The following is an 18,550-nucleotide window of genomic DNA, read 5'->3' as shown; positions in this document are numbered from 1 at the left end:
GCTCATTGAGACCCATGAGTTTTCTGCGTGAGTGCATGCTAATGGCATACAAAGGAGGCAATTATCTATGCAGGAAGCCATGCTAGCAGGGAGATCGAGTTAATGCGGGTTTTTTAATGTGAACTTTTAGGGCCTGTGTCAGGGCAGGAGGTAAGTGAAAGCGCTGGTATGGAGACCGTTTTTTTAATGCTTTTGCGGGTTAGCCAAGTGGCGGAAGGAATGGGTAGAGAGAAGGCAGCTTCTCAATGAGGCAGAATTGCCCTCACTGGCGGTCGGAGTCCAGTCATGAAGGTATTAGATATTGTTCTACCCACCTTCACATCAACTTCCGGACCACTAATTAATTCATTTTTTTGAAAAAGAAAGGCTCAATCGCGGGTGTTCACATGCCAATGGGTGTCTGTGCAGATTTCTGCATGGATGTCTGTGAGTTTCACCTCATAGGACCATTAGCACATGTTACTGTGCACATTATGGGGCTTATGTTTGGTGTGCACAATTTTATGTGCCTATCTAATTAGTATACTCGGCCGTTATTACATCCCATGCTTCTGCTGTTTTTTGCCGTGCGCGCCAAAAATATACGCGCAGAAAAATCAGCGCGGATTTCAGCGCGGGTCTTATTACTTCAGCCCCTTTATGTCAAAAGTATCAAATTCTATATAATAGCGAGGGATTGTCACATGAAATCTGCAGTCTTTTGCCAGCTTGTGTGTTCAAGCTTTATATCCATTATTTAAGATAAGTCATGAAGAATTCTATTGAAACACAATAATTAATAGATATAGATAAGAGATATAGACAACTATAATAGAAAATGCAATTGTAAGAGGTGGTTGTAAATGATTAAAAATCGAATGCTCTTTATGACTACAGTTTAAAGCCCCTTGCGGGCAAAAGACTGCAGATTTCATGTGGCTTTGAAGACTGATACAATCCCTCGCTTTTATATAGAATTTTGATACTTTTGTACATATAGGCCTGGATTCACTAATGCCACAAGGCTTGGTGAATCCCGGCGCTAACGGGGGACCAAGTGGGGGACGGTCCTGCGCTAGCTGGCAATGTGTAGTTATTCGGCGCGAAATAGGCAGCGAAAAGGCTCCTTACCTTTTTGCTGTCGGCACCGTCTTCGCGGAGTCGGCCCCAGTGACGCCCCGACTCCTCCTCTTCCGGGGCCGACTCCGCCCCGATGTAGCTAGCACAGGCCTGCACTAAGCTTTCCAGCTAACGCACGCTTGCGCTGGTAGCTCAAGCGTGCGATAGCCTTAGAAAATGAGGCCCATAGTGTGTTTTTGAAGGTTTATTGATTCACCGCTTCATTTTTTTTGTAAATTGTTTGTGTGAGGTGGTGTGCCTTTTCCAGATATTTGACTATGTTAAACAGGTACATAGCATGTTAATTTCAGACTTTCAGACTTTCAGATACTTGAAAAACTTTAACGATCCAAAGACAATGACAAACCTTTTCCGTCAGAAAAAAATCAGCAGAACCAGAGGTCACGAGCTGAGGCTCCAGGGAGGAAGACTAAGAACCAATGTCAGGAAGTATTTCTTCACAGAAAGGGTGGTGGATGCCTGGAATGCCCTTCCGGAGGAAGTGGTGAAGTCTAAAACTGTGAACGACTTCAAAAGGGCATGGGATAAACACTGTGGATCCATCAAGTCTAGAGGGCATGAATAAAATGGAGGCATTCAAACACTGCACGGAGCGGCAGTAGCCACAGCGGCATTCAAACACTGCACGGAGCGGCAGTAGCCACAGAGGCATTCAAACACTGCACGGAGCGGCAGTAGCCACAGAGGCATTCACGGAGCGGGATGCCAGTGGCCAGTAGTTGGTGTTCCACCTTCACGGAGCGGAAGGATGGACGGCTGCTATCTCCAAAAAAAAAACAAACAAAAAACAAAAAAACAAACAAAAAAATAAAAACAGGGGTGGGTAAGAGTATGGGGTAATAGAAAATGCAATTGTAAGAGGTGGTTGTAAATGATTAAAAATCGAATGCTCTTTATGACTACAGTTTAAAGCCCCTTGCGGGCAAAAGACTGCAGATTTCATGTGGCCTGCTTGTTACAGCGGTTGCTACCCCTAATTGACCTGGACGTTCACTTGGATGCAGATACGGCGCTGCTCTCTAAATTGGTGGTGGGATGGAGGGGAATTAGGGCTGGAGGGTACTGGAAGCCAATAGTAACAGGTGGGAGAGAAAAAAAGGGGAAAAAAATGGATAAAGTGCGTAGCTTGCTGGGCAGACTGGATGGGCCGTTTGGTCTTCTTCTGCCGTCATTTCTATGTTTCTATGTTTCTATGTAATTATTTAACGCATCATTAGCACACTATGTACAAAGGCCCCAAGAGTAGAAGCAAAATTTAAATTTGGCAGCAATCGTATGAGTCAGCTGAACTTTGCTGGACACAAGTAAGACCTGTGCTATACCAGCTTCATTCTTGGTATCTCTTTTATGTATAAACACAAGTAACTTAGCAAATTGGCTGACACAGAATGTATTTGGTTATAAATATAAACATTTTGTTGTTCTGTTTTGAAAGGTGCCTGCAGACACTGGATTTTTTAGAATTAATGAAGGAAGCTATGCAAGTGGATTTTCCTTCCCTGCCGCTATCAGAGGATTGTCTATTCCTAAATATTTACACTCCTGCACACCACAGCAAGAAGTCCAAGTTGCCAGTAAGCAAGACTATTGGACTATTTATTTTTTAACTAGTAGGGCCTGATTTATTAATCTTTTTCACATAGACACAGAATAGGAAAAAGTAATTCCGGTACTTTGTGTCAATCAGAAATATGCTTATTACATAGGCCCCTGAGGGCCTGATTCATCAAGGACTTTTCTGATAGTGGACTGGTCCCTAAGAGGGCAGTTTTCGTTGGCCAACTGCAGCTTGTAGACCTGCAGGTACTGAGAGCTAAAACGAACTGGAAGTCGACAAGTGAGCAATAGGAATGGAGGAGATAACAGTGCCACCCACTGGGGAATGTGAAAATGAGCAATGGGGGCTGGAGGGTGAGAGTGAACAATAGTGGGTGGGGGAATGTTAAGGGCTGGGCCATGGGGGGATGTGAGCAAGACCATCAATGGGAAACATGGTGCCCCTCCCATCCACCCTCACCCCTTGCATTGCTCCTTTGGCTGGCCCTATGTTGGGACTGGCTGGGCTAGCCCAAAAATTGTACACATAAGTCTGGGGGCGGGAGTTAAAGAGTACGGAAGGGGGCCAGGTGGTGAGTAGGTTTGCATTGCTTGCCTCTGTCTCCCCTTGTCCACCTCCTGGCTTAGTGCCTCGGCGGGCACCCATCTTACCCACTTTTAGGGACAGCCCTGGATGTCGGAGCGAGCAATGGGAGCTGGGGTTTATGGAAGAGAAGTGGGGGGCTAGGATAGTGATGAAAATGAGCAGTGGGAGCTGGAAAAGGCATGAGAAGTTAGCAGTGGGGGCTATAAGGGAGATGAAAGTGAGCAGTATGTGATAAGAGAGAGAGGAATGGGGAAGGTGGGTTTAAAGAGTGAGCGAGCAGAAAAGGGAGAGAGAATGAGCACTATAAATGAGAAACAGAGGTAAAGTGACCCAAGAACAAATCTGTCAAGGGGTAGACGTCTGCATTACTTTTCCAACAAAATGAAAAAAATGCAACAAAAAACTTCATTTCATTTTGTTTTGTTAGAAAATGAAACAAAAACAAAAAAAAAAGCCTAACGAAATTTGTTTTTCTTTTCATTCCAGAATGCCATTACCACCACCAGCCCCCTCTCCCCAGCATGCAGGAATTAAAAAATGAAATTCCTGTTCACACCCCAGATCGGTCCAGACAAATGGGTTTCGCATCCCTACCGGCAGATGGAGGCAGAGAAGAAAAACTTTTCAGGCACTGCTACTTAACTGAGAGTGCTACCTCTAGTCCTCTGGTATTTCTCTGTCTCCAGCAGATGGTAGAGGTGCAAACCTGCAATCTGAGATTATTGAAAAAAAAAAAAAAAGAAAGAAAAAGGATTTTAAGATGAGCAGTTAGTGAAGACTGGTGCTTCCCGAGGTATTAGATTTCTTCATGGACCATCCCTTGGGTTGAGCAGGGAGAACAGGGGGGTTTGGTTATCCCTATTCTGGCTCGGCCCTCGATTTCCAGAGAGAGGAGAAGCCAGGGGTCCTAGTTTCCTTGCTCCCTCTGAGGCCTTCTCACCTTCCACTGACCACCAGGAGCAGCCAGAAGCAGGAAAGTATATCCTTCTTTTTCTCGGGGCTGGTTGGTTGCTGTTTCTTTAAGAAAAAAAAAAAAAAAGGAGCTTGGTTGAGAGCTGTGCTGATCACTTGGCTGTGTCGCAGCATTAAGGCTGTTGCTGAGGGTGAGAGGGGATGCACACGACCCGCCTGCAGTGCCGGGGGTCTGAGACAGCGCCGGCAGCAGTGTCACAGAGATCGCAGCACTCAGGAGGTTATTTTTGCCGTGGGCTGCAGCAGAAGCACGGGGCCTCCTGTGGAGCATGGGAAAGTGTCAGGCCTGTGGGGGTGAAGAAATCGCACCTCAATGGAGCCTCCTTGTGCACCAGCTGTGCCTCTGAAAGTGAAGGGACCTCCGCGGAGGTCTCAGGAAGTGGTCGCCTCTCACGTTCTTCAGGCCCCATTCAGAAGACCCCAGGGAGGTTGGAGAAGACGGCGGCCATCCTGTCTCCATGTGGCAGGAGGCATGCTGTTGCTAGGGAGTTCAGGGACTCCCCTCCCCTGCTCTCTCCAGTGGAACAATGCCCTATAGAAGGTATAGAAGGGGCAGGGGAGCCAGATGAGGATGCAGTGAAGGGATCTAGTGGATCGGAGGAATTTTCCATGGATTTTGTCTTGCTGCTCCATAAGGCCTATTTGGCCAAGAGGGAGGCAGCGAGTAAGCATCCAGCCATCCAGAAGTCCCAGCGCTTGACTAAGAAGCCTAGAGTAGTTGTGCAGCACAGGTCAGAGGGGATTCTTCGGCTCCTAGATGACCCGGGTATTGATCCTGTGAGCACTGTGCAGGTAGTGGGCTTGATGTGGTGGAGGTTCCTGTTGCAGAAGGGGATAACCCTAGAGTAGTGAGATTATTCCGTAAGGAGGAACTGCATCCCCTCATTCCCCACATGTTGGAGGAACTGGGGATCAAGGTCACACAGGAGGATTCAGACAATGAAGAAGTGTACCCTGTATTAGACAGCATGCATGGACCACAAAAGGTTTTTCCTTTGCTGAAGAAGATGAAGAAGTTGGTTGACTGGGAGTGGGAGTCTCCTGAGGCAGGGTTGAAGGTGGCCAGTGCTATGGCTAAGTTGTATCCTTTGCCGGAAGAGATCTTGGAGCTTTGGAGACTTCCAAGAAGACGACCAACTCCATGGCAGGGTTGGCTATGCTGAAGGATGTCCAGGATCTGAAGTTGGAAATCCTGTTGAAGAGACTGTTTTAGGTCTCAGCGTTGAGCCTTTGTGCCGCAGTCTGTGCTAGTCTGATGCAGAGAGCTTGTTTGTGCTGGGTGCAAAAGGCACAGGAGGAGACATTAGGTGTTTCCGTTGATGCCAGCCAGGCAGCTTGGTTGGAGGCAGGGATAGCCTATTTGGCAGATGCCCTGTACAACATGATCCAAATGGCGGCCAGGAATTTGGTGTCCATGGTAGCAGCCCAGAGACTCCTGAGGTTGTGCAATTGGGCGGCAGATGTGTGGTCTAAAGTATAGGTGTGTAATCTCCCTCGTGAAGGAAAGCCGTTTGGAGAAGTTCTAGAACAACTAATGAAGCAGTTGGGGAAGTCGAACGGGAACAAGTTGCCCTAGGATAAGAAGACTGTCAAGAAGGTCTTTCTGCCATGTTCTCGCTTTTGAGATATAAGGAAGTTTCACTGCAATAGGAATTCTTCTGTATCAACGCAGAAACAAGGTTCTGGAAAGCAGCAGTCCTTTCAGGGGTCGCTTAGGCCTTCCAAAGATACCGGCCAGGTAAGACCTCCCAATGAAGGAGGGGCAGTCCACTCTTCCCTGGAAGCCATCAGAGGGAGACTAGCCCTCTTTTACGAGGAGTGGATTAAGATCACTCCTTGTAAAAGAGATAGCTACGCCTTCGAATTTTTGTGACCATTAAGAGAGGCCTATTGCGCGTCTCGTGCCAAGTAGGCAGTGGTGTGGGACACGTTGCTGCAGCTACAGCAAATGGAGGCCATTGTCTCGGTTCCCCTAAGGGAGCAAGGACTAGGAAGATATTCAGTTTACTTCATGATTCCCAAGGAGGGCACTTTTCGGCCCATTCTCCATCTGCAGAAGGTCAATGCAGTGCTGCGGGTGCCGTGCTTTCATATGGAGATGCTGAGGACGGTGATAGCAGCAGTTTGCAAAGGAGAGTTTCTCGTATCATTGGATCTAATGGAGGCATACCTGCATATTCCCATATATTCAGACTGTCAAACATTTCTGCGATTCACGGTGCTAGGAGAGCATTTTCAGTTTTGAGCACTTCCCTTTGGGTTGGCAACAGTGCCAAGGACTTTTATAAAGGTGATGGTGGTGGTGGTGGCGGCCCTCAAAAGGAGGGGATCCTGGTGCATCTGTACCTGGATGATTGGCTGATCTGGGCGTAGTCGGAGATAGATTGTCGCTGTTTGATTTGATGCGTCATGGAGCACTTGAGGTCCCTGGGCTGGGTGATAAACCTAGCAAAGAACGACCTGGAGCCAGCCCAGACATTGGAGTATCTGGGGGCGTAGTTCAATACCAGATTAGGCAAGGTGTTCCATACCTTGGAGAGGATGGTCAAGTTGCAGGCTCAAGTGCTTCATCTGCTGCATCTTTTGATACCCAGAGTCTGTGATTATTTTCAGGTTCTGGGTTCTATGGCATCTACACTGGAGTTGGTCCCATGGGCATTTGCTCACATGTGGCCTTTCCGGTGAGCTCTTTTGTCCCATTGGAATCCATTGTCGGAGGAGTTTCAATTACCGTTACCACTTCAGAGGGAATCCAGATCCAGTCTCTCGTGATGGCTGTCGCGTCCCAATTTGGAGAAAGGAGTGGACCTGGAGGTCTCGGACTGGGTGGCAGTGATTACAGATGCCAGCCTCAGTGGTTGAGGAGCAGTGTATCAAGGACAGATGGCTCAAGGGCAGTGGTCGCCAGTGGAAGCGTTCTGGTCGATCAACCAGTTGGAATCAAGGGTGGTTCTTAGGGTGTTACTTGCCTTTCTCCTGCAGATTCAGGGGCATGCGGTATGAGTGTTCTCAGACAATGTGACAACGGTGGCATACATCTATCGACAGGGTGGGACAAAGTGTCAGCTAGTGGCTCAGGAGCTCTTTGTCTGGGTAGAGAAACATCTAGCAGGGATATCAGTTTCTCAAGTAGCCGGAGTGGACAATGTGCAAGTGGACTATCTCAGCAGGCAGCAGCTGGATCCTGGGCAATGGGAGTTGTCAGTGGAATCCTTTGCCCTCATTTGGTGCAGGTGGAGCAAGCCCCAGTTTGATCTCATGGTGTCTCGAAGAAATGCCAAGTTAGACAGGTTTTTCAGCCACAGAAGGGAGTTCGGCTCTGGTTCAACCTTGATCGACAAGGCTGCTGCTGTATGTGTTTCCCCGTGGTCTCTCATAGGCCAAGTGTTATGAGGCATCAAGCAATATCCAGGAAGAGTGATTATCGTGGCACCAGAGTGGCCGTGTCATCCGTGGTTTGCTGATTTGGTTCTTCGGGCAGTGAACAGTGCCATCTGGTTAGGGCAACTGCAGAGGTTGCTGACAGGGGCCCATCTTTTCAGAACAGGCAGATCGCTTTTATCTAGTGGCCTGGCTTTTGAGAGGTGACATTTTTACTTGAACGGGTATTCAGAGTCAGTGATTGCTACTTTGCTTCAGGCTAGGAGACCATCCACTTCTCTGGCGTATATCCGAGTGTGGAGAGTGTTTGAGTGTGGGGACCATAACCTTGATCCTTTGCAAGCTGATGTTTCCCAGGTTTTGGCATTTTTGCAAGATGGCTTAGAAAAGGGATTGGCCTATAATTCACTCCGAGTTCAAGTAGAAGACTTAGGCTGTTTTCAAGGAAAGCTTCAGAGGAGACCAATGGCATCTCGATATACTGCGTGCTAAAAAACCTCATTTATTGGACGTTCGTTGAACTATGTTGCGATATCTTAAGGTCATTAATGAGTTTTGGAGGTCGGATCATCTCTTTGTTTTATTCAGTGGCGCAAAGAAGGGATGTAAAGCGGCTAAGAGCATGATTGCGTGATGGTTGAAGGAAGTGATTATTTCAGCCTATCTCTGTAAGGGTCAATCGGTTCCAGAGGGGATGCAGGTGCATTCTACTAGGATGCCGGCAGCCTTCTGAACAGAGTATCAGATGGTATCTCTACAGGAGATTTGTTGGGCGGTGACATGGTCTTCCTCGCACACTTTTACCAAGCATTACCCCCTGGATGTTCAGGTGCCAGATGAAGCGACATTTGGAGAAAGTGTGTTGCGCACTTGTCTTTTGGTTTCCTGCCCAGTGTAAAGGGGGCTTGGATACATCCCACTTGTTTGGACTGATCTGGGGTATGAACAGGAAAGGAAAATTGGTTCTTACCTGCTAATTTTTGTTCCTGGAATACCACAGATCAGTCTAGGTGCCCACCTCCTTATTTTTGCAAAAGACCTTTCCTGCTTCTGGATGTTAAAAATACATTTTTTGCAAAGATTGTATATAGGTTAAACAGTTAAGGTTAGAAGTGTTTATTACCCTGGAGATTGGAGTTCCAGAGTTATAAGGAGGCTCCAACTTGGATTCTCTGCTCGACCCAGAAGGGAAATCATTTGGGTTTTTGGGAGTAGACATCTTGGCTTGGGTACAGGTCAATACTGAGGGACTGCATGTGGCACGCTCAGTTAAGTAGCAGTGCCTGAAAAGTTTTTATTCTCTGCCTCCATCTGTTGGTAGGGATGCAAAACCCACTTGTCTGGACTGGTCTGTGGTAGTCCAGGAACAAAAATTAACAGATAAGAACCAATTTTCCTTTCTCCACTCCCCCTCCCAACATAATTTACACCCTCCATGGGGTTCTAGTGGTCCAAATGGAGCAAAAGCGATCACCAGTCACTCCTACCCTATCAGGTTAGGGCAACTGTTTTCAAAATGGGATAGGCTACAAAAGATAAAATCCCAAGAAATACCTACATTTATCAATTAGAAGAAAGTCATATTACATTAGTAGAAGATATTCTTTGAAATGGTTGGCTGGGCTAAACTACCATGTTTTCCCTTACTACTCACCATAAGAAAAATATTTTAATTATGTTGTCACTTCACTAATAGTGAAACAAAGTCCCTCCATTACCAGGCAATTTGTGAAGTAACACAAAACCCTGCAAAAAAAAATTACTCAGAATCTATATAGCAAACTTACCATACCAAAACAGTACTAACTGCCAGAACTCAAACAGCAACAACCCTACCTATGAAAAGGCAGCAATGTAAATATTACACTGGGTCCTAAAACACCAATACATCTCCTATTGGGAAAAAAGAACAAGTTGGATTGCTACAGACCCCTGCACAAAACCAACACGCTAGCAGAGTACCTCATCTTGTTCATACATCCTCACCAAATACTGAATAAGGGATTTTAAATTAGAAAAAGAAATATGCAGACAAGAACTGAATTATTCTTTGTTCTGCGATCCACTTCAGTTTCTCCCCTTCCCTTCCTGTTCTCTGCAGACAGGAGGAGGTGAACAAGAGGCGAGGAGGAGCTAGCTTAGGGAGCAGAGAGCTCTTCTCTGCTTTCACTGAATTCTGTCTGCTCCAGGTTCACCACTCCCGACACCTGTCCCATGCATGCTACATGGGAGGGGAAGGGCTGGAGCAGGAAGCAGAGGGCTGTTTTCCGCTGCCTGAGGTTGGGGCACTGGTCAATAGAGTCATCAGGCCAGAGCCTTGTGTGCTCATGCAATTGTAGAAGTAACCTCTGCTGATGACACCGGGGGCAGGTTCCTCCTTTCCCCCAGTACTGATTGATCATTTTAGAAGAAGATCAGGAACAGGCAAGCCCACCCGTCACATTAAACAAGCTGATCTTTTCTTGTTTTCTTTACATTTAGTTATTTTATATGGTTTAAAGTGGTTTACAAGTAACATCAGTGTCTCATTTCAGTTATTACTTAATGTGAAGCGGATTATAGTTATCAACTATTGCCTTTCATCTTTATGTAATGAAAACTCACTTCAGAAGATATTATGGTTTGGGTCATGGCGACAAAGTGGCTTTCTTTCATCGGATCCAAAGAAAATATGTTTGAAAACCCACTGCAATATACCCTGCCTGGTGGCAGATACCAAGGCTATGGGTGGGATTTAAGATCACGCGCAAGAATCACAATCTCTTGGGGTGCATTTTCAAACAGTCTGCAATGGGCGTAAAGCGCGCAGCCACTTTCAGTAGGTGTACTCTATGCAAATTTTCGAAGCGAAACCTCTCACTTTGTAAAATGAGCGGGGAAAAAAAAAAAAGGGCGCTAAAAGTGGCTGCACACTTTGCAGTTGCTTTTTCTTTCAGGATAACTTTGCTTGGAAAATACAAGGGGCACGTGCTTGTGAAATAACAACAAGCCTGCGCGTGCCATTCTATTCCCCTCCACCTAAACACGCCCTTGGGGGATACATTATTTTTAAGGCGGCAAAAAAAAAAAAAAAATGTGTGCACGGCTCGTGTGTATTTCCAGCCAGTCTGAGAACTTTTCAAGCAGTCCTCTTACCCAGATGAATTGGTATTTGGGTGAAGGCCTTTGGAAAAAACCATCCTCTTCTTGCTCGCCTTCTCCTTATGTATAGCTTTGTGGGAACTGAAGGTGTGAGCCAAGGGCGAGACTGAGAATGAACTAATGGATGACGGGCATGGTGTATGATAAAAAAAAACAAAACCAAACCAAAACCCTCCCTTTGTATCTGAACTATTTCTGCTGTCTTCAGGTCATGATGTGGATCCATGGAGGAGGTTTTGTAAGTGGAGGGGCATCATTTTTTGATGGATCTGTATTATCCTCCTATGAAAACGTGGTGATGGTGTCAATTCAGTACAGATTAGGAGTCCTGGGATTCTTTAGGTAAGATCATTTTATATTCTGCTTAGCATATCTCAAAATACTTGGAAATAAATCAGTATTTTTCTTACATGTCCTATTAACATTAGATATTAAACCTAGAATGGTGATCAATCAGTTATTCAAGATCTTACTATAAAGAATAATTTACTTGAAAAGCCAATTCAAACACAGTTAACACCATCTATAAAATTCCCCATGGAAATCACAATAAACAAATTCACATTAAATCACACATAGAAAATATTACACCAGAGACCCGCATAAAATCCAATAGCTGAAGAAAGGTGAATGCCTATCAGCCTAAATATATACATTCCAACAATCTCAGTTGCTCTTCGTGAGCTGCATCAGAGGGATTTAGTGCAATATTAGTTATCGATATTTTGTAAAGTCATCAATTATACATATTAACTCCAGCAATGAATTGCAGGTTTTATGTAGAAAATAAAAAGGCAAAAAACAACACAAATCAAAACTGCACTTTAATGAATTGGGAGTTGTGCATGCAAGTTAAAAGAATCCTATAGTATCAAATTGCTTTTCAAAAAATCAGAAAGGACCATAGATCCTTTAATGCATAATACCTTCAGTATGCAATCATTGAACTCAATCGTTTTCAAACATCTGAAAAAGGAGACGCAGTTCTGTTTACATAAATTATAGAACCAGCTAGGATCCATCATCTCTCCAAATGAATCACATAAGAACATAAGATATGCCATACTGGGTCAGACCAAGGGTCCATCAAGCCCAGTATCCTGTTTCCAACAGTGGCCAATCCAAGTCACAAGTACCTGGCAAGTACCTAAACATTATATAAATCACAAGCTACTATTGCTTATTAATTACTGTAATAGCAGTTTCTGGATTTTCCTCTAGGAACTTATCCAAACATTTTTTAAACCCAGTTACACTAATTGCTGAAACTACATCCTCTGGCAATGAATTCCAGAGCTTAACTATTCACTAAGTGAAAAAGAATTTTCTTCAATTTGTTTTAAACAAGCTACTTGCTAACTTCATGGAGTGCCCCCTGGTCCTTCTATTATCTGAGACTGTAAATAACCGATTTACATTAACTTGTTCAAGTCCTTTAATGATTTTGTAGACTTCTATCATATCCCTCCTCAGTCATCTCTTCTCCAAACTAAACAGCCCTAACTTCCTTAGCCTTTCCTCATAGGGCAGACGTTCCATGCCCCTTATCATTTTGGTCACCCTTCTCTGCACTTTCTCCAGTGCTGCTATATCTTTTTTGAGATACGGCGACCAGAATAGTACACAGTATTCAAGGTGTGGTCTCACCATGGAGCTTTACAGAGGCATTATGACGGCCTCCATTTAATTTGCCATTCCCTTCCTAATAATTCCTAACGTTCTGTTTGCATTTTTGATCGCCACAGCACACTGAGCCGACAATTTCAATGTATTATCCACTGAGGCACCTAGATCTCTTTCCTGGGTGGTAACTCCTAAGATAGAACCTAACATCGTGTAACTACAGCATGGGTTATTTTTCCCCTATATGCATCACTTTGCACTTGTCCACATAAAATTTAATCTGCCATTTAGAAGCCCAATCTTCCAGTCTCACAAGATCCTCCTGCAATTCATCACAATCCGCTTGAGATTTAACTACTCTGCATAATTTTGTATCATCCGCAAATTTGATCACCTCACTCGTCATACCCCTTTCCAGATCATTTATAAATATGAGGGTAAGTCAGTAAGTAAGTCACAAACATACATGGGATTAATATTCATGAAATTTATTTAAATGCAAAAGATGAATTATTTACTGTGAAATATACAGAATATAGTCACAAACAGTTTTTCTGGAAAAACCAACTACTTTTCAACGTAATCGCCGCAAACATTTATACATTTGTCCCAGCATTTGAAAAGTCCGTCAAAATCTTCTGTGTAAAAGTCTTTTGGCTGGCATCGTAACCAGCGCTTCACCTCTTGTTCCACTTCTTGGTGAAATGTTTACCACCGAGATGGCTTTTCAGTTTGCCAAACAAGTGAAAATCGCTGGGTGCCAAATCCGGACTGTATGGTGGATGTTCAAGAACTTCCCAGTGCAGGTTCGCAATTGTCTGACGAGTCTCATTCGAAGTGTGTGGTCTGGCGTTATCGTGAAGAATCAGCACTCCTCTTTTTTCCAGATCTGGGCATTTTCTACGAATAGCTCCTTTAAGCTTTAATAGAGTAGTACAGTAGGAAGCCGAATTAACAGATTCACCACGCTTCTGAAAACTGGTTAAGAGTATCCCATCTCGGTCCCAAAACACAGTCAACATCACCTTTCCTGCAGAAGGCACAAGCTTGAACTTTCTCGGTGTCGGTGATAGTGGATGCTTCCACTGCATGGAATCGCGTTTCGCTTCTGGTTGATAGTGGTACACCCACGACTCGTCACCAGTAACAATACGTGCCATCATTGATTCACCTTTGTTTGCATAACGGCAGAGATTTTCCAAACAGACACCCATCCGGTTGTTCTTATTGTCTTCAGTCAGCTGTTTGGGAACCCATCTTGCACAGACTTTGCAAAAGTTCAATGCATCGTGCACTAAGGAATATGCTAATCCGTGAGAACACCCAATTTCTTTGGTAACTTCATCAATTGTTACTCTCTGGTTAGTGTGAACCATCTCTTCAACCTGCTTCACAGTTGCCTCTGTCGCAATCTCTACAGGTCGACCAGGTCTGGTTTCGTCGTTCACGTTGGCATGTCGTGCAAATTTATCGGTCCAGTTGTAAATTGCTTTACGCGAGAGACATTTCTCTCCATATACTGGATACATTTCTTTATGAATGTCTTTTGCCACTAAGCCCTTAGCCCATAAAAATCGGACAACAGCACGTTATTCTTCGACCGTACAATCTGTCAACACGGCAGCCATTTTCCTTGTGTACACAGCCCCTGCGCATGCACAGTTTAAATAACTATTTATGTACATAAGCACTTCAAGGTGCTGCCATCTATGGAATATGACAACATTACAGATATATGTTTTATTACCTTAGTAGAGAGATTTGTGACTTACTTACTGACTTACCCTCGTATATTAAAAAGCACTGGTCCAAATACAGATCCCTGAGGCAATCCACCCTTTACTTTTTCCACTGTGAAAATTGACCATTTAATCTTACTCTCTGTTTCTTGTCTTTTAACCAACTTGCAATCCACAAAAGGACATCGCCTCCTATCCCATGACATTTTAGTTTTCTTAGAAGCTTCTCATGTGGGACTTTGTCAAAAGCCTTCTGAAAATGCAAATACACCACATCTGCTGGCTCACCTTTGTCCACATGTTTATTCACCCCTTCAAAAATTGTAGTTTTGTGAGGCAAGACTTCCCTTGGGTAAATCCATATAGGCTATATCCCATCAAAGTATATCTATCTAAATGTTTTGTGATTTTATTCTTTATAACAGTTTCCATGATTTTTCCCAGCACTGAAGTCAGTTTCACTGGTCTATAGTTTCCTGGATCATCTCTGGATCCCTTTTTCAATATAGGGGTTATATTGGCCATCTTGCAATCTTCAGGTACATCAGATGATTTTAATGATGTTACAAATTAATTGAAATAGGTCTAAAATTTCATTTTTTTAGCTCTTTCAGAACCCTGGGGTGTATACCATCCGGTCCAGGTGATTTACTACTCTTCAGTTTGTCAATCAAGCCAACCACAATTATATATCCCAAACCATAACTAAACCCAAGAAAGAAAAATGCCATAAGATCATACCTAACATGTAAACCAAATAGGGTCTTTCATTCAATAACCTACCTGTATGTTGCTGAGCCAAATTCATAGTGCCATTGTTTTATTCCTATAATACACATCACACAAACAATTAAGTCTGCATAAGGTCAGATTGTACAATTCAAATTCAAAAGCAAAGAACTGTGCATAAGCCCTACCTTTCATATCCCATATTTAAAGCAAGTTTCTTCTAGCATTATTACCAGCATTTCAAAGAGATGCCAATACCAGTCACACAAAATAACCCCCATTTATGTCATGGCGCCAAAAGGTCACATGATACCCATGCCAATAACCAGCTTTCATGTCCGCACTCCAAAACAAAGATTTAAATCAAAATACGTCAGGGCAACCAATCAAATATGTGGAGCACACTCCATATAAACAAGAGTTCACACTGATTGAATTATAGGATTTTACGGTAGATGTTTTTGTTTCTTTTATTTTTAATTTTATTTTTATTGATAACAATATAAGACAACAAACAAGCGTGTCAATGAAATACAGAGCCATATAGGAAAAAATACAAAAAACAAAAAGAGAAGAGGATTCTCTTATAAAGAAATAAACATGATAACCCCCTAAGACTTAAGTACAAGGAAAATGGGGGAACCAAGGGTCATTAAGCGCAAAATTAGCGGCAAAGAAAAAATGCATTAATTGAGGAGACAACAGAGTATAAATTTCTGCCGTAACCAAGTTAGTGAGTGATATTAGGATGGCAAATGCAAATCAAGGAAAAACCTGAGTTGGGAAGGCTCAAAAAACACATATCTTTCATTGTTAATATTTTTGTTTCTTGAAGAGGGGTGTATTTATTGGGGTTAATATGTATTAACTGTTCTTTGGAAACTGAATTTTGTCTAGGTCTCTGGAACAATATCTTTTATGTGTAATTTAATATGTTTGCGGTGATATTCATGTGAAATTTTATATATGTTGCTAATTGTGTCTGAAAAGGCTTTTCAAAATGTTCTGTTTGGTAATATTTTGGATAACTGATTAGTCACCACTTTGTTTAACATCTAATATTGTCGTAAGACCATATTACTTCTTGTATGTTGATGCTTGTCCTATTAACACTTTCATGTCTAATGACTCATTTGAAACAGCGTTTCCCTCCTGATTTTGCTTCCAGCACTGGGGATGAACATGCCCATGGTAACTGGGGGCTTTTGGACCAACTCGCAGCTTTACATTGGATTCAGGAAAACATTGAATATTTTGGAGGAGATCCAGATTCTGTGACCATATTTGGAGAGTCGGCAGGTGGAATAAGTGTTTCCACACTGGTAAATATTACAAAGAGTCTTTAAGAAACTGATTTATAAAACCTCAGAAGTATGTCAGTGTTACTCAGCCTCTGACTAGGAGCTGTATGTGACTCTTTAGGAAGGCTCATAAACATCACAAAATGTTAGAACTGCAGAGAATACAATGGAGTAGATGCTTATATTTGAAAAGGAAAATAAGAAAACAATTCTTTGAAACTCAGCTTGCCGAGTGAAACTGAGTGACAAAACTAGGGTGATAATAAATTATTTCCTAGCGTGTAGCCAGATGGACTCAGGACCAGTGGGTTATGTGCTCCTCTGCTAGCAGATGGGAGACGGAGTCAGATTTCAAAGCTGACATCACACTAGATTTACCCCTGCAGTGACTGCAACTCTTCAGTATTCTCTTTGAAAAGCCATTGTGGACATATATATTGGATAACTGGATTAGAATTTGGATACAACTGGATTAAACCCTTGGTTAACAAAAACTTGATTAAAAACTGGAGACCGCCAGTGTACTCAACCAACATAAATGCCAAAACCATCCGTACTGTGGATGCCCAGAACTAGGGGTAGGACAATGGCTTACCCATATTTGTATGGATTCGAGGTTCGCCTCATGGGCGATTCTTTGGCACCTCTCCTGGGCAGCTGGGGGCAGGAGGCTGTCTGTGGTCCAGTTAGCACTGCCCTTGCAAAGGCTGCATCCTCTTGAGCCTAGACAACCAGGCAGTAGAACCTGGAGAAGGTGTGTAGGGAAGACCATGTTGCAGCTTGACAGATGTCGGCGGGTGACAGTAGATTGGCTTCTGCCTAGGATACTGCCTGGGCCCTAGTAGAATGAGCCTTGACCTGAAGGGTAAACACTTCACTGCCTCTACGTAAGCTGCCTTGATTACTTTCTTGAATCAATGTGCTATAGTAGCTCGCGAAGCCGCTTCGCTCTGTTTCTTACCACTGTGAAGAATCTGTCTTGCGCACTGGTTCTGAGTGTTCTAGGTACCGCACTAGGAGTCTGCCAACATTTAGATGACGAAGAAGGCGGGAATCTTCTGTGTCCTTGTGTCCCTCTGGTGATGGCAAGGAAATGGATTGATTGAAGTGAAACTCTGAGACCACATTTGTTAAGAAGGAGGGAACAGCGCAAAGCTGTTCTGTTCCTGGAGTAAATCGAAGGAATGGTTCCCAAAAGGATAGTGCCTGTAGTTCCGAGATGCGACGGGCCAAGCATATTGCCACCAAGAATACAGTCTTTAGTGTTAATAGGTGTAGTGACAGACTGCGTATCGGCCTGAAGGAAGGTCCTCCTAGGAAGTCCAATACCAGGTTGAGGTTCCATAGGGGGACCGGCCACTTTAAGGGCGGTCGAAGTTGCTTAACTCCTTTTAGGAAACGGGCCAAGTCCGGATGTGCTGTCAGATGGTTTCCGTTTACCTCTGCTCTGAAGCAGGAGAGGGCTGCTACCTGTACCTTGAGAGAATTGAGGGACAACCCTTTCTTCAGGCCATCCTGTAGAAATTCCAGAATCATGGGGATCTTGGCCGTTCGCGGGGGCACCCTGTGGTCCTCGCACCAGGCTTCAAATATTCTTTATCTCCGTATGTATGCCAGAGACGTTGAGATCTTCCATGCGCTGAGCAAGGTGGCGATCACGGCCATTGAGTAACCGCGCTTCTTCAGGTGAGTCCTCTCAAGGGCCAGACCATAAGAGACAATCGAGATGGATCTTCGTGAAGGAGTGTACCAGGGTCTATTCTTTCCTCAGTGCTGCTGCCATGACCACCGTAATTTTGGAGAATGTTCTGGGAGCGGTTGCCAGGCTGAAGGGTAGCGCTCAGAATTGGTAATGACAGCCCAGTACAGTAAAGCGTAGAAAACACTGGTGGTCTTAATGGACTGGAATGTGAAGGTAAGCTTCGGAGAGGTCCAGGTAGATTAAGAACTCTCCCAGTTGCACTGCAGTTATTACGGAGCGGATAGTCTCCATGCGGAAATGCAATATCCGCAGATGATGGTTGACGCTCTTGAGATCCAGGAAGGGCCTGAATGAGCCTTCTTTCGTGGACAAGATAAAGTAGATGGAATAACGCCCCATATTTACTTGGGCTGTCTGAGGAGCCTTATCAGTGTGGATTCCACTGCCAGTTTCTTGAGGTGGGAATGGCAAGGTGGTAACATGAACTTGTCCCGAGGGATGCTGCGGAATTCCAGAGCGTAGCCTTCTCGTATGATGTCTAGTGCCAATTTGTCCAACGTGATCTAGACCCACCACTGATAGAAGAGGGAATGTCGGTCCCCTATTTCCTCTTCTTGTGGATGGGTCTGCCCAACTTCATTGGAAAGCTCGGGTCGAGTCTGAACCCGAACTTGCTCCTCTCTTGGGTTGCCAGTTCCGA

General features: G+C 44.2%; 1 protein-coding gene across 1 annotated transcript in view; it reads left to right on the top strand.

Annotated features, from left to right (window-relative positions):
* The window catches only part of LOC115095119 (fatty acyl-CoA hydrolase precursor, medium chain-like), a 102,778-nt gene that overhangs the window by 31,583 nt on the left and 52,645 nt on the right, over positions 1-18,550 (top strand). The window contains exons 4-6 of the mRNA XM_029608386.1: positions 2,555-2,693; positions 10,965-11,098; positions 16,016-16,169. Of these exons, the coding sequence (XP_029464246.1) occupies positions 2,555-2,693; positions 10,965-11,098; positions 16,016-16,169 (427 nt within the window). The remainder of the gene's footprint in view (positions 1-2,554; positions 2,694-10,964; positions 11,099-16,015; positions 16,170-18,550) is intronic.

The sequence above is a fragment of the Rhinatrema bivittatum genome, chromosome 7, assembly GCF_901001135.1.
Source record: "Rhinatrema bivittatum chromosome 7, aRhiBiv1.1, whole genome shotgun sequence".
In the NCBI taxonomy this organism is placed as follows: domain Eukaryota; kingdom Metazoa; phylum Chordata; class Amphibia; order Gymnophiona; family Rhinatrematidae; genus Rhinatrema; species Rhinatrema bivittatum.
The sequence above is the reverse complement of the archived record's forward strand: the minus strand, read 5'-3'. Positions and strand labels throughout refer to the sequence as shown.